The sequence below is a fragment of the Corapipo altera genome, unplaced genomic scaffold (genome assembly GCF_003945725.1).
Source record: "Corapipo altera isolate COAL_440 unplaced genomic scaffold, ASM394572v1 169, whole genome shotgun sequence".
NCBI lineage: Eukaryota > Metazoa > Chordata > Aves > Passeriformes > Pipridae > Corapipo > Corapipo altera.
Window position 1 is genome coordinate 3,055,790 of NW_020884946.1, and position 19,821 is coordinate 3,075,610.

General features: G+C 42.9%; 2 protein-coding genes across 2 annotated transcripts in view; both read left to right on the plus strand.

Moving 5' to 3' along the window:
- Positions 1-19,821, plus strand: part of L2HGDH (L-2-hydroxyglutarate dehydrogenase) — a 37,549-nt gene that overhangs the window by 16,424 nt on the left and 1,304 nt on the right. Inside the window, exons 12-13 of the transcript XR_003530776.1 lie at positions 1,615-1,625; positions 4,246-4,250. The gene's annotated coding sequence lies outside the window, so the exon portion shown is untranslated. The remainder of the gene's footprint in view (positions 1-1,614; positions 1,626-4,245; positions 4,251-19,821) is intronic.
- Positions 9,854-19,821, plus strand: part of SOS2 (SOS Ras/Rho guanine nucleotide exchange factor 2) — a 32,412-nt gene continuing 22,444 nt past the window's right edge. The window contains exons 1-6 of the mRNA XM_027662529.1: positions 9,854-9,865; positions 10,014-10,139; positions 12,784-12,915; positions 14,628-14,792; positions 15,465-15,668; positions 16,893-17,036. Coding sequence (XP_027518330.1) covers positions 9,854-9,865; positions 10,014-10,139; positions 12,784-12,915; positions 14,628-14,792; positions 15,465-15,668; positions 16,893-17,036 — 783 coding nt within the window. The remainder of the gene's footprint in view (positions 9,866-10,013; positions 10,140-12,783; positions 12,916-14,627; positions 14,793-15,464; positions 15,669-16,892; positions 17,037-19,821) is intronic.

Sequence of the window (19,821 nt, forward strand, 5' to 3'; positions counted from 1 at the left end):
CCGGCCTCCCGCCGGTCCGTCGGGCGCTCCCGGTGTCCCCGCGGAGCTGCTCCGTGTGCGGATGCTGCGGCGGGTGATGGACCTGGCGGGCGCTGCTTCGCCTTCGCCTGGTTAAAGTTCGCTCCCTGCCTTAAACTGGGGCTCGTGCGGGGAGGGCAAGATCCTGGAAGGGCAGTCCTGGAATCCTGGAATTCCGGAGTGGTTCGGGTGGGAAGGGACCTGGAAAGCCCATCTCCGCTAGACCGGGTTGCTCCAGCCTGTCCTTGGACGCTTCCAGGGATGGGGCAGCCTGGTAACACTGCTGATGTGCAGTGGGATGGCATCCTGCATCCCTTTCCCCCAGGCGGCTTTTCCAGGCTCTTTCCTGAACCACATTCCCTCGCTGAGCACCCACCCGAGGTGCTTCTGACACTCGGGTAACACCCGGGAGATCACCGGCTTGTCCTGCAGGGTGAATCCACCCTGTGCTTCCTGACACATCTTCCCGCTCCATAAACGAGATAAACCGTGCTGGAAACCCCACAGCAGATAAATTTATCCTTTTAGGATGTGTTCTGCATGGCAGGGAACCCCCCGGCCCACCCCCCTTTGGAAGGACACCCCCAGGAGTGGAGGGAGTGGTTAAATTGGTGTTGGTGGGAGCGATGTCCTGCTGTGTGTCATTTCCAAAGGTTGGGGATTATTCCATAGTTCATAGTTACCAGCTGATCTGGATCTCTGCTGCTGGGCAGGACTGGGATACAGGTCCTGCAGGCACTTATGAGTGGTTTCTCTCCTTTTTTTCCCAAGAATAGATGTACTGATGCTGTGGGGCAATGATTCCCTTTGATTTTTTTCAATAGAATAGAAGATTTGCATTTATTCTGGGCCCCCATGTCACTTGTGTTAGAAGGCAGCTAAGTAGTCTTCTGGCTGGCAGAGAAACCCCTGATTGCCTGGCTGAAGAATCCTGGATTTTCTGCTCTTTATTCCTAAATCTCCTCCTTGTAGTAGCTGCTTTCCAGTGCCTTAGAGAATTCCATCCTGTTCTTTTCCTGGCCTCTTGAATCTAACCTGAAACAGCACCTTGACACCAACCAGCATCCTCCCAAAAGTGGTTTCTTTAAAACTTAAAGGTGTTTTCATCATCCTAAAATACAAACAGTGTCAAAATTGGTGGATTAATGCTGCTCTTACCTATTCTTTCTGTTTGTGCATTTGGTTTTGGTGGAAAGAGTAGGAATTTCAGCTTTCCAAAAATACGAGTTGTGATACCAGTGGCTGCTTGTAAAAATGTGTAGTTGGTTATATCCTGGGTTTTTTTTTCCCTGGGGAAAGTTCCCTGTCTGCAGGACCCACCCTGGAGCATGAAGCAATGGGACTTTAATGTGCATTTCTTGTGTGAACACACAGTATCAGTGAGTCAACCCAAAATTGTATCACTGTCAGTTCCTGCAGGCAGGGAGACACTGGCAGTTTAAATACATTCTTTAAAAGATAAATTCTTTCAAATAAATACTGGAGTAAACCAGAATATTTTAGTAAATTTATGGCTTGTTTTGTTTACAAAAGCTTTCCTTTTTCACTTGGATAGTGAGATTATCCAAGACAACTATTCCATTATTTCTAGGAGAGTGTGGCACTGAATCCCAAGTGTGAAAGCACCAGGTTTTGTTTTAAGTACAGAATTTATTAAACATCATCACCGCTGTTTTCAAATAGTTTGTAATTTTGTCCTGAAGAGGTTTAAAGATCCACTCATCCCAGATTACATGTGACCTTTCCAAGCAGGTTGCTTTGAGATGAAAATTTTGAGGAAAATTTAGAAACTTTTTTAGTCAAACACCTGGAGTAGGGGGTTGTTTTGAACTTCTGAGCTGGATTTTTAATGTCCTGGATGCTATTTCCCATTCCTGGAAGCTTTTCCCTTTAATGAGCATTTCTTGAAGGAGAGAAACTGGGAGCGGAAAAAAGAAGGAAAGGTTTTGGTTTTCCTTGTTCATGTTGGGGTGTGAGAAGTCTTTCATTCTAAAACACAGAAAGATATGGAGATGGATAATATAATATTTCCTTACTGCTTGGATTTTAAGTCCAGAACATGCCTTGAAGAGCTCCAGTCTCTTTCATCATGATTTCAGCAAGTTTAAGGTCATTTCTTTTTATCAAACACTTTTAAACCCTTGCTTTAGTTTAATTCTACACAGTTGACCCTTAACACATCATGAATGGGGAAAAAATGGTAAAATGCATCAGTTCTTACTTAAACATGTGAAAAAAAAGTGAGAATGTGTCTTTTAGAACAATGTTTTGTATTCATTTAAGTGTCATACTCTTTAAAATTGGTGGTGCTGAATTCCACCTTCCAGTGTGAGTCTTTTTAGGAAGAAAAAAATGGAACTAAATGGCAAGACATCTTTAAATCAGATTTTATGTATTTATATGCCCTAATACTTAGCACTGGCACCTGGGAATCTTGTAAGCTGAAAAATTCAAAGCAGTTTCAAGCATTGGCTCTGTTTTAGCTGGGATTTTGTCCTTGCTCTTAAAACACTTTATTTCCTTCTGCTGCTGTGCTTGAAATCTGAGTAGGGAGTGAAGATATCGAAACTCCTTATAAAAGTCCTGTCAAAGTTAGTGAATCAGAAGGAAACAATATTTTTTATGTGGTCACTGAGGTTTGGTGACTTGAACTGCTGTTACAGGGGAGCCCATGACAATCCTGTATGAATTCCAGTGGTTCCAGCTGAGTGTGTAACTCCCAGGTCCCAGTTTCAATGTGCTGACCATGCACTGCATAAAAAATTTGGGTTGGAAAATTCATTAATACCAAATACATTCCGTTGCTACCTGGAATAAACTATTCCAGTTACTTGGAATTTCAAAATGAAACAGGGTGACTCCCCGGAGCTTGTGTGTGTTTTTGAAAATAGTGAGGAATGTGTTGTTGCATTTGTATGGATGGATTTTTTTCACCCTAAAATGTTCTTGTGCATCCTCTGCATGAATTTTACGAGGGCCTGAAGTGACAGGACACAGGGAATGGCTTCCCACTGCCAGAGGGCAGGGTTAGATGGGATATTGGGAAGGAATTGTTGGCTGTGAGGGTGGGGAGGCCCTGGCCCAGGTTGCCCAGAGAAGCTGTGGCTGCCCCTGGATCCCTGGAAGTGCCCAAGGCCAGGTTGGACAGGGCTTGGAGCAACCTGGGATAATGAAAGGTGTCCCTGCCCATGGCAGGGTTGGAATGAGCTGATCTTTAAGATCCCTTCCAACCCAAACCATCCTGGGATTCTGGGATTATCATTTGTGTTTGCTCTTACGAATCCGCTGGCAAATTAAAAACGCGTTTCTGTAAACAAGAGCTGTGTAATCAGTTGCTTTGCTCTTTGATTTTTCTAAATTAAGTTTACAAGCCTCTCACAGGGATTCTTGTTTTGGGTTTTCTCCATTATCCACAAACAGAGACTGTCAAACATTTAATCCCCACGGCTCTGCAGGCACCACATGTCGGGATAATCCTGGCACTGGGCACTATTTGCATTTTCTAAAACAATTCCACCATTGCTCTGGACCACTCATCAAATTTCTAGAGCATGACTAAAGGGTTTATTCTTAGCAAATGTTGTGTAGAGAAATATAAAAGACCGTTTTGAGGCCTTTTTTTTTTTTTTTTAAGTTAAGTTTACATTAGTTCAGTGCTTCTATATTTTAAAACATATTGGGAGTTCGTGTATGTGACTTGTGTGAGGTCCATGGCTGGGGTTGGCCAGCACTGGGAGAAGTGCAGGAGTGCCCCACTTTATTCCCTGCATGTTTTCCATGGCAGATCAGGCTCCCTTTGGGTTAGAATTATTTAATGTATTACAGTGTCATTATAGGAGATTATTATTTAATGCATTCTAATTTCATTAGCATGTGTTATTATTTAATGCATTATAATTCCAACAGGAAAGTTGCTTGTTAAGTAGTTTTAAATAGTTATATTTAGGTTTGAAATCTATTAGGTCATTTAGCTTCTAATAAATATGTTTGTTTGAGCTCAGAAGTCTGAACCTTTATAGGCTTGCAGTTGCCACAAACATGAATTTGAGTGGAAGGTGTCCCTGCCCATGGCAGGGCTTTGGAATGAGGTGAACTTTAAGGTCCTTTCCCACCAAACATTCCATGATTCTATGAATGCCTCAGCTTGGTACCAAAGACAGCTGGTCCTTTTACTTAAATCCCATTATTTTCATGCTTCCTTTTTTTTTTCTTTTTTACACTCTTTACCTGAAGTTACTGACACTGGAATCTGCAGTTGGCAAATGGTAACAGGAGAGTTTTCCCAGCCACTGGCGTGAAATGAAGGTGGATTTCAGATGTGAGGTGTTCAGTGGGAATGGTGTAATTTCATTTGGCAGCTTCAGCAGAAGAAACACTTCCTACCTGTGTTGGTAAAGTGGAACATGGAAATCAGTGTTTGGGTTGGCTTGGAGAACAGTCACAGGAATCAAAAACCACTGGAGCTGTGATTCACCTCATTGTGGTGCCTTTATGCCTCAGGATTGGGCTCCAATCCCAGTGTGTGCTTTTCCCATTTTCTCATCCCATTCCACCCGTGTCTTTAGAGGAACTCCCTGACCTCTGCCTGTGTATGTCTCCCCTCCACCTCTCCTGCCCTCCCTGCTTTTTCACCCCTCTCTCTCTTTGCACAGCGTTGTCTAATCTCTTCCAGAGGAGCCGTCCAGTCTCTTATTTGCCTTTATAATTCCCTCACGGGTTCCCTTTGCCAGGCTCTCAGTGAGTGCTGTGCTCCCCTTCCTCGAGTCTGGCGGGTTGGTCATGTGGAAAACGTGGCTTTCCTGTCTCCATGGCCTCTGTTCTCCCCAAGCTTTTAATGTCATCTCAGTGACCAGCTGGTTCACGAAGACATTACTCTGAGGGTCTTCACTGTCTCCAGGTTATAGGAATTCCTGGCTGTGAGGGTGGTGAGGCCCTGGCACAGGTTGCCCAGAGAAGCTGTGGCTGCCTCTGGATCCCTGGAAGTGTCCAAGGCCAGGTTGGATGGGGCTTGGAGCAACCTGGGCTGGTGGGAGGTGTCCCTGCCCATGGCAGGGGGTGGAATGAGCTGGGCTTTAAGATCCCTTCCAACCCAAACCATTCTGGGATTCAGATTCAAGGTCTGAATAATTCCATCTACCTGAGTGAGCCGTTCCTGGGAAGGGTGGGATGTAATAAGCGGGGAGAGGAAGCCCCTGGGTGCTGAATTCAGAGCCCAGGGCAGCTCTCAGCTCCCTGTGGAAGAGTTTTGGGAGAATTAGGAGAATTTTGGGAGAATTATCAGCATTGATTCAGGTTTGTGCACAGCCATCTCCATGTGGTGTTTCCCTTCCCTGTCACAGGGCAGAGGCTGTGCCGGGCTCATTCAGGGTTTATCTCAGTTTAAACAAAGCATTTTATATGGCTGGATAAAATCCAAACACTTAAATTCCCATCAGTTTTTAAGATTAAAATGTATATATGGTTTGTTTACATGTAAACAGACCCACATTTTAGTTCCTGTGTATAAAAGGAAGCAACAGTCAAGTGGAGAAAGGGGAGTTGGTGTGTATTTGGGTCATTATTAATATATTTTTTTCTGTCTGCACCAAGCAGGATCCCAAGAGATCTTAGGACAGTCTTTGATGCTGTTTCAGAGTCAGATTCCCTGTCTGCACCACCCATCATTCCTCCTTCAATTCACCCTCCCCTCAAATACAGTATCCTAGAGGAAAAGTGTAGTTAAATAGCTAAAGATAAAAATATCAACTTTGTAATTTTTTTCCTATTTGGGATTTCTCTTCAAGTATTTAAATATTTGTGATTCTTCCTAAAGAATTATGGTTTGGGAATATCAACCAGTTGGGAATATAAACCTCCTTTTTCACTGAATAAGAGGATCAGAAACTTTTAAGTTACTACATCTGGTTCCCTTCCTCTGGAGCATCATCCAGATGCAGGATTAAAAATGTCTTTGGAGCAGATGTTTTGTGTTTCTCATGGTCAGGGTCATCTTCAGGAGGGAAAAGATAAGAAAGAATAAAACCCCAACCTAAGCATAGACATTTTAAATGAGAAACTCCTTGTTCTGAAATCTCTGGTAATTCTGGAATTCTGTTTTCTGAAAATGTTCTTTTGAATATGAGTAGAGAAATGGGATATTGCTGTCAAGTCTTTCAGGAATAGGAATCCATATGTTTCTGGTGGTATATGCTGGGATTTTTCTGTTCTTGGGTTTTTTTAATGAACCATCTCTTGCTTTGCTCTTGTGCTCACTGTGGAACAACTGAAGCTTTCTGGATGTGTTTTATTATATATATATATATAATTATATATATAATTATATATATATAATTAATATATATATAAAATTATACATATTATGTAAAAATATGTATAATTATTATGGCCAAACTGCTGGTTTGACCCATTAGCACAGGCTAACAAGAAGTTATTTTCAGTTTTTACTCTTAATTTTGTTTTCCTCAGCTTTTTGTAGTGTCAGATGCAACCCTTTGGCCATTGCTTTTATACTCTGGGATTCTGGATTACCCCAAATCCAGCTATTAGTGACATTCAGACTTCACACCAGAATTCCTGCACTTCAAAATTAACCCTGCCAAAAAAAGAAAAAAAAAAAGATCAGTTTGTTTGTAGTTTTGATACTGTTTGTCTCCATGAAAGGTTTTCATCCTCATCTTTTTCTGAACAGGATTATTAACATTTTACTGAGAAGGAGTTTTGAGCTTGATTTCAATTCTGGAGAAGCTTTTGTGGCTTTTCATCAAACATACACATGTTGGGGGGGGTAGAAGTAGAGGAGAGGAGCAGAGGAAGCAGCATTTTAGGAATTCCCATCTAAAAAAAAAAAAATGTGTCCCCCAGAAAGGCCTTAAGGCCAAGTTTAAATGCCACGCTTGTACCTGTTATTTAATTTCCATTCCTTGGAACAGCTCCCAGAGGAATAATCCCATGTGAATGACACTGTAGAAATTAGTCCTGCTAATCCTAATCTGCCTCTTTAATGACTTCAGGCACTCCACTGTTTCAGAGATAAAATAGGTAAAAAATCTGGTGTCTGTGATACCTTCTGCTCAGTTCTTGCAGCACAGCTCTGGAACACCTTCTGGGGTTTTTAAAGGGTATTTTGACCCTTAAACAGTTACCAGACAGATAATATTCAGCCCAGTGTACTTTGGTGTGTTTGTTCCATGCCACTTTATATAATTGTGCTCAGATATTTCAGTCTGAACCTATAATCAGTGGATGTACCTTCCCTAATGAACATGTCCTCAGTAATTCCTCCTGCTTTTTTTGTGTATATTCAGTGTTTATCAATCCCTCCTTGCTTTTCCGGTCCTTTTAGTCAGGATTAAGGGGAATACTGTAGGAAATAAGTGTTCCTTGATCCAGAGGCATCTGATTTGATCAACCAGTGCACAGCTTTTATAAGTGTTTTTGTTTTACTCTGACAAACAGTCAGATAAAATAAAGGTATTTTATTTTTCTCATCACTTATGTCAGAATAACTTCTCTGAAAGCCAGGGAGTGCACAGGTACCTCAGGGACCTTCCAGGATGCTGCAGGCAGACTCATTTCAAGTGGAAGCTGATTTTCTAGATCCTCAGGGAAGAGCTGTCTCAACCAAAAAATGTTGGGCTTTGTTGTCAGTTTTGCTGCTTTCAGAGAAAAATTGACTTCAGGACTTACACAGGGCCATGAAGATGATTAGAGGGATGGAACAGTTAGGAGGAAAGGCTGGGAGAGCTGGGGGTGTTCACCTGGAGGAAGAGAAGGCTCCAGGGAGACCTGAGAGCCTCTTCCAGGGCCTGAAGGGGCTCCAGGAGAGCTGGAGAAGGACTTGGGACAAGGGGTGGAGGGACAGGACAAGGAGGAATGGCTTTTCACTGCCAGAGGGCAGGGTTAGATGGGATATTGGGAAGGAATTGTTGGCTGTGAAGGTGGTGAGGCCCTGGCACAGGTTGCCCAGAGAAGCTGTGGCTGCCCCTGGATCCCTGGAAGTGTCCAAGGCCAGGTTGGAGCAACCTGGTCTAGTGGGAGGTGTCCCTGCCCATGGCAGGGGGTGGAATGAGATTATCTTAAAGATCCCTTCCAACCCAAACCTTTCTGGAATTCTGGGATTTGTGTTCCTTGTATGAGACTGAGATTCCCTGTCGGTGTTTGAGGAGGACTCTCTGCTCCTCTGCTGCCCCTCAGCCTTGCTGGATATCCATGTGCTCCTGAGAAAGCTGAGGAGAATATGGCAGAAGCTGTTAAGTACAAATAAAATCCTTTTCTTTGTGGCAGTGATGTCTGTGTGTACAGTGGGTGACTGGTGGGAGTAGAATGTGGTCTGATACAGGGAATGGGAGTTCCCTCTCTGCTCCTGAGGAGAAAAAGGCTTCCCTTCCTCAGCTTCTGACAGTTCCTGTTCTTGTCAGTTCCCTGGAGCATCTTTAAGGATTCATTGTAGGGACATAAAATTCCATCTTATTCCCTTGCTAGCAATTGCTTTTTTTAGAGTGGTGCTCTGTGAGAGATATGTGGAGGGACCTTAACTCAGCACTTCCTGGTTTTCCATTGTTTTGTGAATTAAACTCTCATGTTCAGGAAGAACATGAAATGCCCTGACCATTGCTGTAAAACTGCTGTCTTAAGTAAGATTTTTCCAGGAGTGGGTTTGGTTTTTTTGAGGATTCTTTCTTTCTTTCAAGATCTTGTATCCATGTCAGCTGGGAAACAGTTCTAGGAAGCGCAGAGAGAGATTCATGTCTGAGGCACAGAAAGTGAAATTACATTTACAGGGCTGTATGAAAACTCTGTAACAAAACTGGGCAGCTGGCAGGGTTAGGTGGGACACTGGGAAGGAATTCCTGGCTGGGAGGGTGGGGAGGCCCTGGCCCAGGTTGCCCAGAGAAACTGTGGCTGCCCCTGGATCCCTGGAAGTGTCCAAGGCCAGGTTGGACGGGGCTTGGAGCAACCTGGGATGGTGGATGGTGTCCCTGCCCATGGTAGGGGGTGGAATGAGATGGTCTTTAAGGTCCCTTCCAACCCAAACCTTTCTGGGATTCTGCTGAATTTGGAGGAAGCCCTCAGAGCCTCCCAGGGTTTGGGGTCTCACCTGTGGGGTTTGGAGTTGAAAGTGCCTGTATTTCATAGGATCAGAACTGGACCCAAAGGTGTTATTGTCTTCCCCCAAGAAGCTCCCAACCCATTTTCTTGTGAATACCAGTGTGAATATGTCAGGTTACTTTTTTCGAGGTGATTAACATAGAATTTGTATGGGGAGAGGAGGGAATTTCCCTGGATTGTATTCCTTACGAATCTTTTGGCTATAGTTTGAGGTCTAGTTAGTGCTTTCCTGATTGAGAGGCTGCCAGGGAAAACTGAGTGTAGAGACTAACTCTTGAGAGCTATTTTTTTGTGTTTTTAAGGTGGGGTGGTTTGGTTGGGGGGATTTTTAGTGGGAAAACATCCCGGTGGCCCGGGATGAGTGAATTGTGGGCACATGCTGAGGTTGCCTGTTTCAGGTTGTCTGGTCTGGTTTAGCCTTGGAAACCAAAGCTGGGATTAATCTCCGTGCAGTGAGATAAAACACATTATCCTGCCTTGCTCTGGGGAGAGGTGGGAATCAGCTTTTTCCTTGCTTATCCAATCTTTCCCTCTGGTGAGTCCGTGCTGCTCCTTTGTTCAGTCACCCAGGTAGGGCGAGTTCTTACTCCAGGTGGTGACTACAACAGTCACTCGTTGGGGTTAGTAATGGAACTACTCATCATTCCTGGATGAGTAACCCACAGGGATTGTTTCACTGCAGTGTTGGCAGAAATCTGCCTTGGCTTGAAACTCCTTCCCCACCACGATGGCCAAACACGTAGTTTTTACTTGCAGGAGTAGGAATTACCACCTTAACTCCATAGGGAAACTTGTGGGAAACGACTGGAACCCGTGTGGGCTTGCAGCACTGCAGTACTGTCCTTTTCTCCACAGAAAATCCTAATTCTTGTGATTCCTTTGGGCAGGTTCAGCAACAGGTTCACCCAAACCTGTCGGCAAAGGAAGATTCCCTGTATTACATTGAGGAGTTGATCCTTCAGCTGCTGAACAAACTGTGCATCGCTCAGCCCAGGACTGTCCAAGATGTGGAGGTACAGCTGGATACTGGAAAACCAAAAAAAAAAAAAACCCAAAAAAGTGTTTCCTTGGAGCAACCTGGTCCAGTGGAAGGAGTCCCTGCCAGTGGCAAGGGGTGGAACTGGATGGGCTTTAAGGTCCCTTCCAACCCAAACCATTCCCTGATTCTATTTAGATTTTATTAGCAAGTTTAATTGGAAACTCGTTTTCCTGTCCTTAAGAATAGAAATTTTGGGAATTTTTCTTTTCAGCATCATTTTTGTAAATGCAGGATGCTTTGAAGGATTTTTTTTACTCCTCAAATGCACCTCGGGTTTAAGAATTTTTCTTACTTCTTGACATAAACACACAGGGGGGAAAAAAAGATATTGGAACGAAAGGTTGCTGTTGTCAGGGCTGGATTGTGCAGCTGAGGGAACAGAGTTGGATGTTCCTGGGACTTTACTGAACTCACTGAGGCTCTTGTATTATTGCAGCTGTCTGCTTTTGTGTCATCATTCCAAAATGAGGATTTAATGGAGTCTGGAGGGAGAAAGTGCTTCCATGTGGCTGTGACCCGTTACAGCTTTGTAGAGTATTAATTTTACATTAATCTATATGTCTGGGATTTATAGCCTGGAGCAAAATGAAGTCCTTGTCTGGTATTCTCTATGGATGTCATGGAAATAAAAAGAATAATACATATAATGCACAAAAATATCTAATATTTTGTATGTGTGTCATGGAAATAAAAAAGAATATATATATATACCTAAAATAGGTAAAAATATATATTTACTAAATAATTGCCTGAAAGGGTTTAGATTTTTGTTAGATGCCCTTTATTCAACATTAATTATTAATTATTAATTTTGGTTTATGATTAATGTATTTTGATATAGTGATGCATAAAGATTATCAAATCACTAAGTAAAAGCAAAACTTGATAGTCACTTAATAGCTCTCGGGGTTGGAGAGTCTGATTTGACTGTGGATTTGAACTTTGGATGTGGAGCCGAGAAATTCCACATTCTTTCTGCAGTTCCCAGCTGATCAAACCCTCAACTCTGATTTGGGACTATCACAGTAGATGCCAAATCCTGTGTATTTTCCATATATTTTAAAGCTGTGAAGAATAAAACATTGCTAATCTTGGCAATGTAAGTTATTTCATTTAAAACCACGGAGTTAGGTGTAAATGTTCTGTAGGTCGATACATTCAGACCCTTCCAGAGCAGGGAAATTATAACTCAGTTTTGTTCTGGGTTGTTGGTGAGGTTTTGCTGCCAGCAGGAATCCGAGATCCACGGATAAGGGCTTTTGGATCTGCTCCTGGGCTGTTTTTAGCTGTTAGGAGAAAACATGAGGGCTGTGATCTCTCTGAAGTTTATCATGCAGATATTTACATACCAGCCTGGAGTTAATGGAACTGTTTGTGCTTGATGTTAGACTTAAGTATTTGCGAGATCAAGGTCTCAAAATCTCAGATTATAAATGTTCTATAAATAGCAAAAGCCCTTAAAAGAGTTCCCAGGAAAACAGTAGGAAGCAGTGAAGTTGGAGTGCAGAAGGAACGTGTTACTCATGAAGTTTAGGTTGGATATTGGGAAGGAATTCCTGGCTGGGAGGGTGGGGAGGCCCTGGCACAGGTTGCCCAGAGAAGCTGTGGCTGCCCCTGGATCCCTGGAAGTGTCCAAGGTCAGGTTGGACGGGTCTTGGAACAATCTGGGCTGGTGGAAGGTGTCCCTGCCCATGGCAGGGGATGGCACTGGATGATCTTTCAGGTCCCTCCCAACCCAAACCTTTCTGGAATTCTATGATTCCGTGTTGAAGGACGTCTGAATGCCACATTATCTCCATGTTTTGGGATGATCTCCTGGTAGGATCTCGAGGAAGGTCCATTTTGGTGAACCAGCCCAGCGCTGTCGGCCGCTCTCCAAGAGGAAAGGTCACCGTGTCCTTACCTGGCACTGACACAGAAGGTTGAGCACTAAATGGCCACATGCAAATATTTAAAAGCTGCCCCTAAGAAAACCTGCCTGTAAGAAAACCTCAGGCCTCCTGTTAGATTTCAGAATACGTGCAAAAACCTTTTTATCAAAGGGACACAAAGGTTTCACCATTTTTTCCCATCTCATCCTTCACTTTTTCGTTTCTGCCATAAACTTGACCTGCTGTTGGGCAAGTTACACCCTTTTCTGAAACAGCAGCAGTATCAACTTGGGTTTTTTTGTAGCCTGTAAACTGTTTAGTAGTTCCTGGTGGTGTCTATATTTTGGGATCCTGGTCTCATAGAATTCCAGAATGGTTTGGGTTGGAAGGGACCTTAAAGATCACCCACTTGCAACCCCCTGCCATGGGCTGGGACACCATCCACTGGAAATAGAGACTGAAACCTGAGTTTTCTTGCTGCTCTTGTAAAGATGATAAATCAGGAGGTATTTTAGGAGATTTGAAGGAGTTCTTGGTGCCCAGGGAAGGGAGGTTGGTTGGGATTGTTGCAAAGAGAGAAGCCGTGTTGGGTAAGAGGGAGAGAACAATTAGGAGAACGTGTTGCAAACACTGAGGAGGAGGATAATTGTCTGTACTACAGGGGAAGTAATTTGCTGTGCTGTGTTTTATTTAAACTTCTCTCTGATGGCTGTGGTTGATCTCAGTGCACTCTGTGTGTTTGGACAGGAGCGGGTCCAAAAGACATTTCCTCACCCCATAGACAAGTGGGCGATCGCTGATGCTCAGTCTGCCATAGAGAAACGGAAAAGAAGGAACCCTCTCCTGCTCCCTGTGGACAAAATCCATCCTTTACTGAAGGTACTTCACCCCCTCTTCTGTGGTCTTGCCCTCCAGCATAACCTTTCGTGTCTTTCTTTAATTTGTGTGACATTAAAGGAGTTTCTCTCGTTGGCTGAGGGAGTAAAGAGTCACCATAGAACAGGATGAATTTATTATAGTGATAATAAAAGTAGATCCTTAAATTCATCATAGGCATCAGTATGTTAATTATTACTCTTCTTTGAAATGTGACCTGTTAGTTTTTAACATAAATAAAGCTCAAAATACCTTCCCCACTTCAGCAACACTGCTTTGATGCCTTTATTTGTCTCAAAATGCTGCAGAAACCAAAACAGAAGAGAGAACAAGTAGGTCCTGTCCCTTGTGTACTGTCAACTGAGATGTGTGCCAGTGTCCTTGGAGTTACTGCTGAATGCCAACTGGAGCCTTGGGTTTAAAAATCATGAGATCTGCAAAGGTGTTTCCAGCTGCTGAGAAAACTTTGCTTGAGCATAAGCAGAAATTAAAGCCCTTTTTCGGGTCTAGTTGTGCTGTTCTCATTCACAGTGTCTCAGTTTGTGAGGGTCAGCGAGAGGGGAAGAGATTTTAGGCAAGAAAACAGCATGAAGATCTTCCTAGACAACAGTGGTGGTTTTTGGTCAAGTCTGGTTTAGAAGTGTGTGAAAACAGGCACAGAATCTGATTTTTAGGGGATGCACCAATGCATGATAAGAACAAATTTTGCCTTATTCAAATGCATGAGTTTACCTGGTCCTGACAGTCCTGCCCCAGGTAAGAGGCCCTGTGGAACAAGCTCTGCAGGACATGGAACATGTGTCCTCAGGAGAACGTGCAAGGTTCATCCTGTTGTTCTTTTTTTCTGTTTAGGATTTCATTATTAAAGTTTAATTACTTTATGTACCCACCAGGATGATTAGAGGGATGGAACACCTCCCCCATAAGGAAAGGCTGAGAGAATTGGGATTGCTCAGTCTGGAGAAGAGAAGCTTTGGGGTGACCTGATTGTGGCCTTCCAGGACCTGAAGGGAACCAATAAGAAACATGGAGAGGGACTTTGGACAAGGGCCTGGAGTGACAGGACACAGGGAATGGCTTCCCACTGCCAGAGGGCAGGGTTGGATGGGATTCTTGGATGGAATTCTTGTGTGTGAGGGTTGTGAGGCCCTGGCACAGGTTGCCCAGAGAAACTGTGGCTGCCCCTGGATCCCTGGAAGTGTCCAAGGCCAGGTTGGACGGGGCTTGGAGCAACCTGGGCTGGTGGAAGGTGTCCCTGCCCGTGGCAGGGGGTGGAGTGGGATGGGTTTTAAGGTCCCTTCCAACCCAAGCCATCCTGGGACTCTATGACAGTGAAACCTGCTCTGTTCTCAGAAGTTCAGACTAGGACCAGAGTCCTACAATCAGCACAGCTATAGACGAAAAATTAACTACAGGAGTGGTTTCTTCCTTGCAGGAACCCTATTTTTAGGAGTGTCATTTTTAGAAGAAGATTCATTGAAAGTTCTGTAGCTTTTCATCTGTTAAAATGGCAAAATGACACAAGCATTTACAAGCTTTCCCTTTGAGGCAGATGTCCCAATTTGCATTTGATGTGCTTATCCCTGGCTGTTACACTGACAATTACCACCACAGACAAGACCAATTTCAGTAGAAAACTCAACGTGTTAATTGTCATTCCAAGTGAATTTCTGGAGTAAATACCTTTTATTTTTCCTCTTGTTTTCACTTTGCAGGAGGTCCTGGGCTATAAGGTGGATTACCATGTCTCTCTCTATATCGTGGCTGTCTTGGAATACATCTCAGCTGACATTTTAAAGCTGGCTGGAAACTATGTTTTCAATATCCGGCACTTTGAGATCTCCCAGCAGGACATTAAAGTATCAATGTGTGCTGATAAGGTAAAGAGTTGGGATTAAAACAGTATCTAGAGGTGATTTTTTAAAATTTAATTGCATTTGGAAGGTATATCCAAAGGAGGATGGGAGGGAGAGCCTGGTCTTACTCAAATGCAGAGTAAGGTCTTACTCAAATTCCAGATCTTAAGCAAAAACTTAAGCTTAAGTTAAGCCTGTGTAAGTTTTGGAACTAAAATTTGTAAGTACTTTTCAGTACTTACAGAGAGTGTAAGGACAGAAAATGATGATGTGCTTTATTTCTCTGCTGTCACCGCCCTCTTGATGTCACTTTGTCATGACAGCTCTTCTTCCTAATACAGAAAAGACCTTTAGTTTTCATGCCCATTAAAATGAGAAACATTTTTGTTTAATTTTATCTTTACCAGGAGGGTTCTGGCCAAGGCTTATGCAAGATGCCTTGTTTTCAAAGTTGATTCTGCATGAATTGTAACTTGTTTTCTAGGTCATACTAACTTCCAAAGGGAAAAATGGCTTTGGCAACTGATCCAGCCTCCTGCTGCCAAAGTTTAAATATTACTCCCTTGTGAAAGTGATCACAGAAAGTATTGTATTAAAAACTCCAAGGATTTCTCTGAACACACGGAAACAGCCGAGCTTGAGCCAAGTGTGAAAATCAGGCTTGATGTATTTTTTTTTTTTTAATTCCTTTGCTAGGTTTTGATGGATATGTTTGATCAGGATGAGATTGGATTGGTTTCTCTGTGTGAGGACGAGCCCTCTTCTTCTGGGGAACTCAACTACTATGACCTTGTGAGGAACGAGATAGCAGAGGAAAGGCAATACCTGCGGGAGCTCAACCTCATCATCAAAGTATTTCGGGAAGCTTTCCTGTCCAACAGAAAACTCTTCACACCCAATGTGAGTCCTTTAGTGGTTATCGATGGGTAATCCTAATTACTAATTGCTCCATTAGCAGCCATAACTTCTCCATTTTAACTGTGCTGGAGGTAAAATTAAACCTGATTTATTGTCTTGTCACTGAGTAATGAGTGTTGTCTGTGTGTGAAATCCAGTGGGGGAATTGCCATTAATATTGTGTGAGTGCAGCTTAATGGACACCATTCCCTGTCAGGTACCAGCAGGATTCTTTTGGTCATGTGGGTGATAGTTTCACTTTTGCTTAACATAAAAATTAAGTTATTTACCTGCATGTGCAATGAATGCAGGTGAACACTTGAATTGACATTTGAGGTCTACCCCAGGGCACTCTGATTTGTAGAAATTCCAAGTAAAACAGCCCCTGGCTCTGGATTCTCTAACTGTGAAGGCAGTTTCTGTTTGATAAATGTTTGAAATGTTTCAGTTGAAATTGTACGTGTGGCAAATCCCGTTTTTGGAATGCTGGAGTTTAGAAAGGAAGCCCAGCTCTGATAAGAGAAGGAGGGATTAGGGAATCCTTCCTGTGGGAGAAGGAGAAGGGGACCCAGCAGAACCTGAACTGAGATTTTTAGGTTAAAAAGAGGCAGCAGGAGCTGCCCATTCCAGCTGGGTGTGGAGGTTCCTCAGGAGCCGATGGTGTATCAGGGAATTGTGCAAATGTGAGGACAGAATCCAGACAGAGATAACAGGGGGAGAAGGAAGTGATGGCTTTGGAGCTGAGGAATATTCTTTTGGGAACGGGTATGAGAAATTTCTAATCTAAAAGTAGAATTTGGGAAAGGAAGCTGCTGATTCTTCCTCTGCTGAAGGAGCCCAGGAGCTGATTTAGTTGGACTTGTGGTTTAGAGGATCTGACCTGTAAATTCCCTGCTTTAAATTGCTTCCTTCCTGTTTTTCTGTGGAATAAGAACGAGCAGAGGGGACAATAACGGTTGGAAAAGTCAGGAATTTCTGTCCAAAGCCCCAACAGCCTGTCCTGGGACCACACCAGCCTGGGAAGGACGGTGTGAGAATTGGGCAAGGCTGGATATGCCCAAAGGACTGGGAATACCCTGGAGTTCCCACTTTCTTCCTTGCTTTTTCTTGGCTCCTCTCCGTTTACCTCTTGGTTCAGACAAAAAAAAAAAAAAAAAAAAGCTCCAGTATTTACCTGATGAATAAATTATTCCAAGCAGGGACTAAGGCATGTTTTGATGTTTGCAGGATATCGATGTGATATTCAGCAACATCTCAGACATCCACGAGCTGACGGTGAAGCTTTTGGGATTGATCGAGGACACCGTGGAAATGACAGATGAAAGCAGCCCCCACCCTCTGGCTGGCAGCTGCTTTGAGGATCTTGCAGAGGTAACAGTGTTTAATTGGGGAGTTTTAGGGTTTTTTTTTTAGTGTTTGCTTCTATTAAATAGCTCGAAACGTGGTTTTTAATTCAGGAGAATGCATCGTTTTACATCTGGAATGGGAAATATTTCCACGGGTATTTCCACGCAGCAGTGAGTCTGGGAAGCAGCTGATGGGTCAGGATTGTAGCAGAAGTGCTGTTGATTGACCTATAAAATAGATATTAAAGAGCAGGAGTAAGGGAAAACACTGGACAGGGATTGGGTGTGGCTCAGATTGGAACATTATTAACAATTATTTTGTCAGGTATTTTTTGTTTTAGTGGGCACTGAAATACTGGAAGGATTTTTTTTTTTTTTAAATTCTGAAGTGCTCCATATTCAGCTATTCCATAAAACCATTCTGAAATATGGAAGGGAGTCACAAAACTAAAGTTTTTGAGCAAGTGGGACGGAGCTCAGCTTGTTCAGAATATAAGTATACAGGTACCTTCATGACCTGGAAATAGGTGCAGAATGACTCTGGAATTGAGCAGAGGTGCACAGGGAAGAAGCAGGATCTGAAAAAAAAAGGACAATTCAGCTTAGAATCCAGCACACAGTTTTAACTGACTGTGGAGCAAACTCTTGGAATGAATGACCAAGGCAGGGGGGGAGGTTTTGCTGTCACTGGACAGGTTTAAATGGAGTCTTTGGGATGTGTATTAATCCCATTTTTTAGACCTAAAATGTGAAGGGAATCATGTAAACCACTGTTACACAGGAAATCAATGAGTTGTTCTGTCTTGAGAAAGAATATATATGGCTTTTTGCTTAAAATTGTGACGTTTATTAAAAATAACGATAAAATTTCTGTTTCATTTTTACTTATCTTCAGTTTTTAAAATCTGAGGGTGAACATAATGTGTGAGGACTGTGTGAACACACCAGCACCACCTGGAAAATAATCACATTTCTATGGCTGTAAAGGATCTGATCTTTGAGCCCTGGTGCCACTCACTTAGGAATAGACCAGAAAGATCAAGTTTTCTTGGCATTGCTTCAACAGACCACTCTTGAGGAGGGAATTCCAGCTGACCAAGTCTTAGCTCTTAAGTTATTGAAGCATAATTGCTTTATAATGATAAGGAGAAATGTTTGCTCAATGAATTAAAGTAGCTATTATATTAAAACTGAAAAAAAAATACTAAAACTTTGAAATACTACATCACTATCCTGGGGGAAAAAAAATCTCATTTTATTGCAAAAGCTGCTTTTAGTCATCCTGTGCTTTAAAGGGAAACAAATCCTTTCCAATGAGCAGAAATCTCACCTGATTTTTTTTTCATTCACTGAAAAATTTACATAGGAAATGAAGAGCAGATTATGTTTCCAAGCTTTTTATGAGGGTAATAAGTTTGAATTTATTAATTCAGTTCTTCTGGATCAAGACCTGCTTAATAACTTGGGCTGTTGATTTGATCATCTCCCAGGGTGAGATCATCTTTCTGGAAGTGTTTGCAAAAGGGATCATTAAAGAGAGATATGAAAGTGAAGTGTTTATTTGCTCTGCTTATCTCACTGCCGGGGTTGTTCACTTAGTGTTTCCATTATAAAGGTCCTTCAACTCCTTTGGAAGGATAATTAAAACCAAACAATCCTCACGGGCTGGAATCTTCCTGCTTTGTCTGTTTTCCTGCATCACATCTCTGGAAGGTCTAGAAACATAAATATTGTCGTGGTTTTGAGATAAGGAAGTTTTTGGGGAAAACAAAACATTTATTTCGAGTATGGGGAAAACAAAACTTTTTTTTTTTAAATATGGGGCAAATAAAACAGTTTTTTCCTGGTGTGGAGGAAATTCAGAAACTTGATGCCTGACACAGGTAAGAGGGTGGCAGGAGAGCCTCAAAATGAGGGCAGAGGGTCTTTGTGCCTACTCTGGAGTGATCTTCAGAAGGCAGCTGATAAAACAAGTTATTGTCAGTAGATTGTAAATTTGTTTTGCTGATATTTGTGTTCCCATAGGAGAAGTTTTAGTATCCACAAGGAGGAAAAAAGGTAGAAGCACACACTGAAGGGGCTGAACAGTGCAAACACCAATCCAGAATTGTGTGCTGCACTGAAATAATTTATGTGGGCATCAGGTTGATGTCTCCATGGAATCATGGCATTTTTGGGTTGGAAGGGACCTTAAAACCCATCCCATTCCACCCCCTGCCACAGGCAGGGACACCTTCCACTAGCCCAGGTTGCTCCAAACCCTGTCCAACCTGGCCTTGGACACTTCCAGGGATCCAGGGGCAGCCACAGCTTCTCTGGGCAACCTGTGGCAGGGCCTCCCCACCCTCCCAGCTGGGAATTCCTTCCCAATATCCCATCTAACCTGCCCTCCTTCAGCTGAAGGCCATTATTTTCAGTATTCCATAATTCCATAGTTCAGTAACTTTTGCAGCATTGCAAGTGTAAAACCCCTTTTCTCTGGTTGGTCTCCTAGGGAAGATCCCTAATGCTGTTCTTTTCAATCTTATGCTCAAAAACAAATTCAAAACCTTAAAATACTGATTAAAGTCTAAGTGGAATAGACTGAAACCACTTCTAAAATGCAGTAAAAATATAAAAAACCAGCACAGAGTATGTGTTGGCCGGGCTCCCCCAGTAGATTTACAGCAGGATTACACTGTGAGTAGTAGGTCCAGCTGCTCTCAGCTGTGTCCTGAGGTGTTATTGTCCTCTGGCTTTAATTTGGATGTTTTAAATTTAAGACTCCTCTGCAGCCTTCCAGTACCTGAAGGGAACTCACAGGAAAGATG